The sequence below is a fragment of the Brassica napus genome, chromosome A3 (genome assembly GCF_020379485.1).
Source record: "Brassica napus cultivar Da-Ae chromosome A3, Da-Ae, whole genome shotgun sequence".
NCBI classification, from domain to species: domain Eukaryota; kingdom Viridiplantae; phylum Streptophyta; class Magnoliopsida; order Brassicales; family Brassicaceae; genus Brassica; species Brassica napus.
In genome coordinates this window covers 17642543-17653548 of record NC_063436.1, presented here as the reverse complement: position 1 = coordinate 17653548, position 11006 = coordinate 17642543, and the positions used below count along the sequence as shown (strand labels likewise).

The 11006-nt window shown below is 35.8% G+C and overlaps 1 protein-coding gene across 1 annotated transcript; it reads left to right on the top strand.

Moving 5' to 3' along the window:
- The first annotated feature begins 8139 nt into the window (after positions 1 to 8139).
- Positions 8140 to 10664, top strand: LOC106439368 (9-cis-epoxycarotenoid dioxygenase NCED3, chloroplastic-like). The gene has a single exon (XM_013880797.3). The coding sequence runs from the start codon at positions 8513 to 8515 to the stop codon at positions 10289 to 10291; it is 1779 nt and encodes a 592-aa protein (XP_013736251.2). The 5' UTR covers positions 8140 to 8512; the 3' UTR covers positions 10292 to 10664.
- Positions 10665 to 11006: the final 342 nt, after the last annotated feature.

Here is an 11006-nt window from a genome sequence, read left to right as displayed (position 1 = left end):
AAATTATATGTGCAAATTTTGTTTCTTTAATTTATGTGTCCACGTATAATACCCACAAATTCAGGACTTCTAATTCTAGTTATCTCATAACTAACTAAAATGACTGGAATCATTGTATATCATACAGTAAAACGATAAACTTCGATTTCGTACACTAAAGGTCCTAGATTATAATTAAGAATTCAAAATTAGTATATTGTGCCTAAACTTTGAAAGAACTGATATCATAAGATCATCTATCTCCAGTTTATCTCTCTTTTTTTTGTAATATAGAAAAACTATTAGAAAATTACATTAACTTTACATCTATGATATTTACATGTATATATATTCTACTATGTACCGAACTAAACCAGTAGTAAATTACATTTACAATTGTACCGGATAGTAAACTAAACCAAGGGCTAATAATAAGATTTATTCCAATATATGCATGTGTAATAAAGAAACTATATTATAAAGGTATACATTGTAATAAAATGATATCCATATTATAGTTTTTATTTTAGAAGAAAATATAATTACACCTGAAATCTTCTAAGTTTTGATTTTTAAATACTGGCATAAATAACATATTAAATATAAAAATAAATATATTTAAAATGAACATTTTAAAAAAAATATCGGTTATCATTTGCTGTGTTGGCACATTTAATTAAACATAAGTGTAAGAAGCTGTGACAAAGAACAAACATAATCGTACGAATCTCTGTTTGAATGTTGACCCAATAGAAAAAGGAGTGGTCAAACATCTCTGCAGATCTCGTCAACTAAGATATAAGTGATTTTTGTAAAAGAGTATCATTTCAGACAATTCAAAGTAAATATCTTAGAGAGAAAGTCATATGATGTAACACACCGACTTAATTATAAAAATTGCATGCGTAGGGTATTAGTGTTCAATTAACGATTTGTTCGTTTCTATAAGTTTTGTTTTTTTGGGTAACTAGTTTCAAGGACAATTAGACAACTAAATGAGCTACTAACTAGTGGACCATATTTTCATTTGGGTAAATATAGAGCTATACATATGGGGTTGGTAAGGTTAATTTACGTACGTTTGATATTTGTATCTTAAGAACATATCCAACTATTCTCCATTTTTTTCTTAAAAAAAAAAGTTTACAGTAAAATATTCTCTAATCCTATTCTATTTTTACTTCATAACAGACTAAAATATAAGATTACTGCGTAAATAAAGTAATACAATTTTGATATATATTACTTTATTTTCACTATAAATGGGTAGAGTAGAGAGGAGACTCAACTTCAGACTTGAAATATACTGAAAATGCTCAAATATTTTATTTTAGCTTCAGACTTGTCAAGTGAGAGCCGGATATTTATGAAATCTTCTATTCAATCATTTTCCTTCTTATTATTGCTTGATATTTCGGTTGTACACATTTTCTCTTACAGAATAATTGATATTAGGGTAAAATATGAGATCAAGGTCAGTAACGGTTGAATAATAGAGTTAATGGATGAACCTTTCGATTTTTTACTAAAGAAGGAAAAGAGGTAATTATTAAATCGGTAGTTACGGCCCTGCCCAACCATGTTATGTCTGTTTATCGATTACCGAAAGCTACTGTTAAAAAATTAACAAGTGCAGTGCTCGGTTTTGGTAGAGTCCAGGAAGAAGTTCTAAAGGTATGCATTGGAAATCATGGGATAAATTATGTGAAACCAAAGAAAATGGTGGGTTAGGGTTCAAGGATCTTATGGATTTTAATACGGCAATGCTTGGAAAGCAATTATGGAAACTGATTGAGAAGCCAAATACTCTTTTCTCAAGAGTCTTCAAAGGACGGTATTACATGAATGCTTCACCCCTGGAACCGATTCGTTCTTCTTCTCCGTCATATGGCTGGAGGAGTATTATTTCTGCTAGATCTCTGGTTTGTAAAGGACTAATTAAAAGGGTGTGAACAGGTTCGTCTATCTCTGTATGGAATGATCCTTGGATCCCAGCCACTCGCCCGAGACCAGCAAACAAAAATTTTCACAACTTTTATCCGGACCTCACAGTGGATTCCCTCATTAATTCGGAATCTCGCTCATGGAATTTACAGGTCATCAGGACTCTAGTGGATCCTACGGATGCAAAAATTATTGAAAGTATTCCTTTAAGTAGGAATCAGTTTGAGGATAGGAATGGATGGCATTTTACTACTAATGGAAAATATTCAGTCTGATCAGGTTATCAAGTGGAACGAATCTATCCTGATAAGGAAAAACCACCAGATTTTTATGGCCCTACAGTGAATATACTTAAAGCTTTCTGTTGGAAAGTTCGGTGCCCCCCAAAAATAAGACATTTTTTATGGCAACTTCTCTCGGGATGTATATCGGTAATGAAAAATCTCAAGGCAAGAGGGATACAAGGAGATATATGTTGTGCTCGATGCGGAGGTCCGAAAGAATCAATTAACCATGTATTTTTTGAATGTCCGCCGGCACGCCAAGTGTGGGCATTATCCAAGATTCCGTCGTCTCCTAATATATTTCCTATCACTACATTATTTGCTAATATAGATCATCTTTTTTGGAGAGTTCAGCCAAAGATGGATGACCATCAGTTTGCATGGATTTTATGGTATATTTGGAAAGCCCGAAATAACAAAGTTTTTAGTAATCTGGATATTGATCCGAGGGATACTCTTCAATTAGCTGAATTAGAATCATCACTTTGGGCAGAAGCACAGGTGGGAAATGACCCTACGAGGGAGCCTTCGGTACAGACCAGTTCCTCCCTAGCAATACAAGGTCGATGGTGTTTCATAGATGGTTCATGGAAAGATAAGGATTCTTTTTCAGGGCAAGGTTGGTATAGTACTTTACAGGGGTTTGATGGTCTGTTAGGGGCAAGGAATGTAAGGGCATGTCTTTCACCCCTCCATTCGGAGGTAGAGGCTTTGATTTGGGCAATGGAATGTATGAAGAATTTAAGACAGTTACAGGTAACGTTTGCGACGGATTGTTCTCAATTGGTGAAGATGGTTTCAGAACCAGAATAATGGCCAGCATTAGAAAGCTATTTGGAAGATATAAAACTTCTCAAAAAAAGTTTCCTCAACTCAGACATCGTTCATGTTCCTCGGACGGCGAACCTTCGGGCGGATAGCTTAGCACGCAATGCTAGGAAACAATCGTCCTTTGTCGTTCACATGGATGCAGAGTTACCAACTTGGTTTACAGAGTCAACATGAGTCTATAAATTCTTTGCTGTCAAAAAAAAAAAAAAAAAAAAAGAGATCAAGGAACGTTCGATTGCTTGGTCGTGTCCGTACACTTCAGAACGCTCGAAGAATTAAATATATAACCTCTTGTACGGACACAAACACTTGCACCAGTGGACCGTATCAATCATGAACATGAAAATGTAAAGCTTTGAGATATTTTCATGTGGAGATGAATAGACCAAGTTTGGAGTTCTCAAACAAGAAGCTCTTGAGCCACAACATAAGTTGGCGATGGTAATTTAATGAAACATCATTTACCAATAAAAATATACATATTTTTGTTAACATATAAAACATAGAGTGATTATACTATATGACCGTTTATGACTTTTTATTACACTATAGGTCAGTTATTGTTTATATGGTAGGTTTTTTTGTGACTACAAACTAATTAAGCTTATTTTTCTAATATAATGGTCCCCATAATTTTTAATCTTATTTTTCTTCTCTCTGTAACAGAGAAACAATTTTAATAGGAGAAAAATTTCAAAAGAAATCTAAAAATAATGGCTTTAATTAGTAGAACCCACACATTAATATCACATTCTCACTCTTTTTTTTACAGACGACAACATTGGCTCAACCTCACGATAAAAGCGACAGCGAGGGAAATGGCATCGTCGCAAGTGGCTGAGAGCTCCATTGTCGATTGAGAAAGCAAAATGTGACAGAGCAGTCGGATAGCTCCGTTTGAGTGACATCAAACCGCAAGCTCTATTCCGACAGAGCTCTACTGCAATCCGCATCAAGGTCAAGTTGTCTCCTCGTTGATGTGGTCGTCATACTCGGACCAGAGTTGTGGCCGCTGAAATCATCATCGCTTCAGTCGTAGATGGAAGAGAAAGCTTCACTGGGACAACAATGGTCGACTTTTGATTATTTACACATTTAGTCCTTCAGCTCTTGATTATTTTCTAATTTGTCTCAAATTTCTAATATGTTCAAGTTTCTTCACAAATTTGTCACATTGGTCCATGTCGTTGTTTTATTTTATTTTTGTCCCATATTTTTCTGATATATATATGCAGCTTAAAATAATTAAAATAAGCTAAATGAGATGCTTAATACCATTAAAATCATAATATATCAATGGTGTATATGAGTCATTTTTTGTGTATGTTGTTATAATGATAATTTTACCATTTGAAGTTGTAATAAATAAATAAATTCATTCTTAAAAAGTAATTAGATAGAATTATAATTAAGATTTACGATTAGTCAGACATGTAAGTATGTGTATGTGTATATGCGTACAAGTTTACATGTGGACATAGACTATGTGTGTACACCTGTACATCTTCACATGTGTACATCATAACAATATACATCTTCAAAGGTTGCAACATGGTTATCGTCTTCGAGCCTCTCCTCCTCCACAATAGCACCACTGCCGAGTGCCGCCACCTATATATATATATATATCTTCCTCATTAGCTGCAAAATCACCACGACCAAGTTTTATCTGCTTCCTCTCCGCCATGACCTCCTCTTCTCTGTAGAAAATGCTCATATCAATACAGTCCTCTCGCCGTGGTTGTCATGCAATGATTAACATTTACACTTCATAAATTTGTTACATTCATTTGCAAATTTCAATATTTGCACGTTCAAATATCGTCACAGTGTACACATATATTTCATTGTCCATGTGTATAATTGTTTCACAAAAATAATGTGTACACTACTTCATTTGTACATTGCATAAGTTATGATATATGATGATTTTAATGAGTAAATTGTGAGAGTTCATTTAGATCATTTTAACTTTCACTTAGGTGTACATATAGCATTTATTTGTCCATTGTATATCACATGGGATAAACATGTATAGATGCATTAGATGCATTGTATATATTTGCTCAGTGTTTATTTAGATTTATGTCTCTTGCAATGCGCTTCTTGTGGTTTTTAAGATGCATTTAATTACACATTATATTATATTATATACATAGGCTAGATTGCACATTTGAAAATATAAGACCAAATCAAAAGGATTTATTTGCAAATAAAAACATTTAGGGTAGAAATAAAACAAAACAAAACAAAACAGCAAGGACCAATATTGCAAAATCATAATATTTCCTTGGTCTGGGTTGCACAATTAGAAGTCTCGAGACAAATTCATAAATAAACTTGAACAAACAAGAAGTTTGAGACAAATTTGAGAATAAGCAAGATTGGAAGATTAGACGTGCAAATAATCAAAAATTCACCATTGTTGCTCCGGTGAAGCTTTTTCTTCGGTCAGCAACTAAAGCGACGACGATTCTGGCAGCCACGACTCTGGTCCCGAGCATGACGACCACGGCGAGGAGAAGACGACTTGACTTGACGCGGATTGCGGTAGCTCTATTGGACTCGAGCTCGCGGTTTGAGGTCGCCGACAATGGATCTCTCCGGCTGCTCCATCACATCGGTGATGGCTTATCACGGAGGCTTGTTCGTAGATCGAGCTTGAGCACCGCAGAAGAGAAGATCCATAGAGAAGGAAGAACACCGCGGTGGATGGAGCTCGCCATGACTGAAGATTCCAGTGGAGAGCTCGTCGATTTGGAGCAGTCCTGACATCCTTGGTACGTGACGGTGGACGGCGTCCATATATCTTCTCCATCAGAAATGCATCTTGACATATCTTAAAAGATAGATTGAAAAATATAAACAATAATTTAATACAAGTTTTGAAAAATATATTTGAAGAAGCATAATTGAATTTAGAAAAAAAAATAGAGAAGTTAAGAGGAGGAAGACGAAAAAGAAATATAAGGGGATCCACTTTTTCTATGTTGAATCTTAATCATTAGATTAACCGATGAATGAAGGGTTGTGGTTAAATCCTGCAAAAAAAAAAGAAATATATGTTAAATTTAATTACTGTATGACACTTGGTTACATGTTTATTTAGTTAGACTTTAGGTAAAAAGTGAATTTGGTTAAATAAAACTACCTTAATAGCAAAAATTTTCTTATAGTTTAATAATAAAACTAGATTTTGACCCGCGCTTTAAAAAGCGCGGAATTAATTCTCTTTTAAAATTTTATAAATTTTTTAATTATAAAATTTTATTTTAAATTATAAGATTATGTGTTTTTATATATGATAACCATATAAATTTAAAATTTACTGATTGTTTATGTTATAATCATAGATATTAGATATGATATATAAAAAATTTATATTAATATTTATGAAATTATTTTTAAAGAAGTTAATTGTTTAGAAAAATATTGTATTAATTTTAATTTCTTCTAAAGTATTATATTTATATACTAAAGATATTTTCTCATTCCATATTTTAATATTATTTTTGCACATCTTATTTTTTATTGATAATATTTTATTTGATCATTTAGATGCATATATTTGTTCCAATTATATAAAAACACTACTATATAAGTTGAAAAAATGAATGATATTTCACATTGCATATTTTAATATTATTCCTTGCAGATTTTAACTTTTAATGATTATTTATTTATTTATTTACTTAGATGCATATATTTGTTCCACCATATAAAAATCAACTATAAAAATTGTAAAATGGAAAGTTTATGGTTTTTTTATTTCTCATATTAGGAAAATACACTACAAAAAACACTTCAATTAATTTGTATCTAATAAATAAATTATATTAGTTTAATTTATTTATTATCCGCAAAATTAAGTATATTTCATATGATTAAAAATATCTAATTATTCAAAAAAAAATCTAGTCGAAAAACATTTGCGATGGATATGATAAAGTTTTACCTATAGTAAATGCTAATAGTTAATTAGCATTATGGTTTTGTTTTGGTTTGTAAAGAAAATTTATTTGTTACCATAAATATGAGATATTTCTATTATTTTGTAAATATGATTAAAATTCAAGGGTAGAATCCTAAATTTTTAAAATAGGATCATGCTTTAATGGTATAGATGTTGCAACATAACAATCATGACGTTGGGTGATAAAATATTTTTTAATGGTTATTTTTGTATAAAATATCATTGAATATGATCTTATGAATAGATATGTTATACTGCTATTTATGGCTTTGGGACTAAAATAGTGATATATTAGAATACAATGGTTGATTAAAATATTAAAATAAATATTTTACTTTTAGTTAAACGTGAATTGCAGAAGATAATTATTTTATATGATTTGTTTTTCTTTGGCAATCGTAGAAGATTTCATTTATAAATATAGTTGTGTAAATATTGCAATTAACTGATCTTTCCTAAAATGCAGGAGATTATAACTATTCCCTTATATTATTTAGGATATGCTATGTGTATAGATTAAATAATGTGTCTAACTAAATTCTAATTAATAGGTCCAAACAACCTTTATAAGTAGATTTATTAAGAATGCTTCCCTTTTAATAGAATAGATAGGAAAATGAGTTTGGGTCAGGATCAGCTTAAACATTGACTGTTCCTTTGGACAATTTTATTTAATTCATTATAAACGATTAAAATAATATTTTAGGGCACCTGCTAGAAAACCCAAAAAAAATTAAATTTTTTTGATAGTTAAATTTGTTTGATTTTGGGATGGACCATAGACCATTGCACTGCTGGCTCTGGGCCATTGCAGTGCTGGCTCTCCCTCTTGAGCCGTTCCTGCTCTGGTTGTAATATTTTCTATAACGTCTGTCTTATTTTTTTGAACAACAGAACATATCCCTCTTATTCATTGATATGTAGATGAATTTCTAAAACTTTAGAAATTGTTCGCACACTAATTTAAATGGACAATCTATTTCCTACAATACCTTCTAGTTAGAAAAGTTTATATACACTTAAATTTGTTTTTGGCATGACAATATACAACCTGATGTTATCGAACCATCAATCCAACGAAGAAACATTGTACAAGATTAGAGGTTTTTTTCAGGACCAATGCATATTCAAGCTGCCAAAGATTGATAGCTTTTGTTAACAAACTTAGAAGCAAGAAGCCACAAAAAATAAAAAGACAAAGTGGGTTAAAGATTGAAGTGGATGCATTTGTCTAAACTTTGAACCAAAACATATTACTCTGTTTCTCTCTCTAAATACCTACTCATTCCATTCTTGTCAATGTCAATGATTCAACACGTGGCAACCCACCATTCCCTTCTCCCGGTTTATATAAACCCTTAGCAGCACTTCATCGCTCTCAAACCAACTCTCTCTTCTCTTCTCCATTTCAACAAAGAAGCAAAAACAAAAACAGCCTTTAACTATCTCAAAATCGAGCTCTCACTTTGAAGCAACAATACTGACTACACATACTTCAAAAATGTCTTCTTTCACGGCGACTGCGGCGGTTTCTCGGAGATGGGTCGGTGGCAATCATACTCAGCCTCCATTATCGTCTCCTCAAAGCTCCATACCCATGACAAGTCGTGTCCAACGAAAGCTCAACGTTTCCTCCGCGCTTCACACACCTCCTGCTCTCCATTTCCCCAAGCAACCCACCAACTCTCCAGCCATTGTTGTTAACCCCAAAGCTAAAGAACCCGATACTAAACAAATGAACTTGTTCCAGAGAGCAGCTGCCGCGGCGTTGGACGCGACGGAGGGGCTCCTCGTGAGCCACGAGCGACAGCATCCACTCCCTAAAACCGCCGACCCTAGCGTTCAAATCGCCGGAAACTTCGCTCCAGTGAATGAACAGCCCGTCCGACATAATCTTCCGGTGGTCGGGAAAATACCGGATTCCATCAAAGGAGTGTACGTGCGCAACGGAGCTAACCCTCTTCACGAGCCGGTGACTGGTCACCACTTCTTCGACGGAGACGGGATGGTCCACGCCGTCAAATTCGAAGACGGTTCAGCTAGCTACGCTTGCCGGTTTACTCAAACAAACCGGTTTATCCAAGAGCGACAATTGGGCCGACCTGTTTTCCCCAAAGCCATCGGCGAGCTTCACGGTCACACCGGTATCGCCCGACTTATGCTATTCTACTCCAGAGCTGCAGCCGGTTTAGTTGACCCGGCGCACGGAACCGGAGTAGCTAACGCCGGTTTAGTCTATTTCAACAACCGGTTATTAGCGATGTCGGAGGACGATTTGCCTTACCAAGTCAGGATCACTCCAAGTGGAGACTTGAAAACCGTTGGCCGTTACGATTTCAACGGACAGTTAGAATCCACAATGATCGCCCACCCGAAAGTCGACCCGGAATCCGGGGAGCTATTCGCTCTAAGCTACGACGTCGTTTCGAAGCCTTACTTAAAGTACTTCAGATTCTCACCGGACGGGGTAAAATCGCCGGACGTCGAGATCAACCTCGATCAGCCGACAATGATGCACGACTTCGCGATAACGGAGAACTTCGTGGTTATACCGGACCAGCAAGTCGTGTTCAAGCTCCCGGAGATGATCCGCGGCGGCTCTCCGGTGGTGTACGACAAGGAGAAAGTCGCAAGATTCGGAGTTTTAGACAAATACGCCGGAGACTCGTCGGAAATTAAGTGGATCGAAGCGCCGGAGTGCTTCTGCTTCCATCTCTGGAACGCTTGGGAGGAGCCGGAGACGGAGGAGGTCGTCGTGATCGGGTCGTGCATGACTCCGCCGGACTCAATTTTCAACGAGTCCGACGAGAATCTCAAGAGCGTCCTCTCCGAGATACGCCTGAACCTCAGAACCGGTGAGTCCACTCGCCGGCCGATCATCTCCGACGGAGAGGAGCAAGTCAACCTCGAAGCAGGGATGGTTAACCGGAACATGCTCGGCCGTAAGACCAGGTTCGCTTACCTCGCCTTAGCCGAGCCGTGGCCTAAAGTCTCTGGCTTCGCCAAAGTTGATCTCTTTACCGGTGAGGTCAAGAAGTATCTGTACGGCGGTGACCGTTACGGTGGGGAGCCTCTGTTTCTCCCAGGAGACGAGAACAGAGCAGAAGACGACGGTTACATCCTCTGTTTTGTTCACGACGAGGAGACGTGGAAGTCGGAGTTACAGATAGTTAACGCCGTTAGCTTGGAGGTTGAAGCGACGGTTAAGCTTCCGTCAAGGGTTCCGTATGGGTTTCACGGTACATTCATTGGAGCCAATGACTTGGCGACGCAGGTGTGAGTGTTGTGTGTATATACATACGAATACGTAGAGGTGATGGTGAAGAAGCTTCTAGAAGATAAAAAGAGAGAGAGAGATTTATCAGTGGGATGGTGTGTGCATATACGTCCCCGGAATCTTCTCCTCTTGTGTGTGTGTTTTTTTGCTCTGTTTCTTGCTTTGTTTTTTTTTCTCTCTTGGGGTGCAGTTTGGTAGTTCCCTCTTTTTTTGGGGTCAATCTAGAAATCTGAAGGATTTTGAGGGACCAGTTTGAAGCTTTTGGGCTGTAGAGTAGCCTAACCTTCGAGCTCAGCTGGTTTCTGCTATTCTTTCACTTATTGTTGTTCATATTGAGAAGTAAATATCTATTATAATAAACAAGAGATTGTGTAAATATGTATGTTTGTAGCAAACATTCGCTTTTCAATAAGCTTTTCTTTATGGTTTTAATGTTATTTTAGTTGAATCAGTTTTGCTTATGGAAAGGTTTTCTGGTTTGTGACATCATTTTTGGTTCTAATGTCAAGTTGGTCCGTGGCAGCAATATTCATCAAGTGATTTTTAAAAATGGACCAATGAAAGAGAGACAAAACTCAAGTAAGCTTTTGGACTTCAAAACGAAAGGTAATAACCAAATCACACGCCGTATAAATCTAGTTAGTCACTTTTGGTATTTGCATGGAAGAGAATCACCAAAGTCAATTTCTGTCGGTTCTCAAAATATAAACTAACGAGT

What these genes read in the sequence shown, in the direction of transcription:
- LOC106439368 (XM_013880797.3), top strand. Translation starts at nt 8,513, where the DNA reads ATGTCTTCTTTCACGGCGACTGCGGCGGTTTCTCGGAGATGGGTCGGT.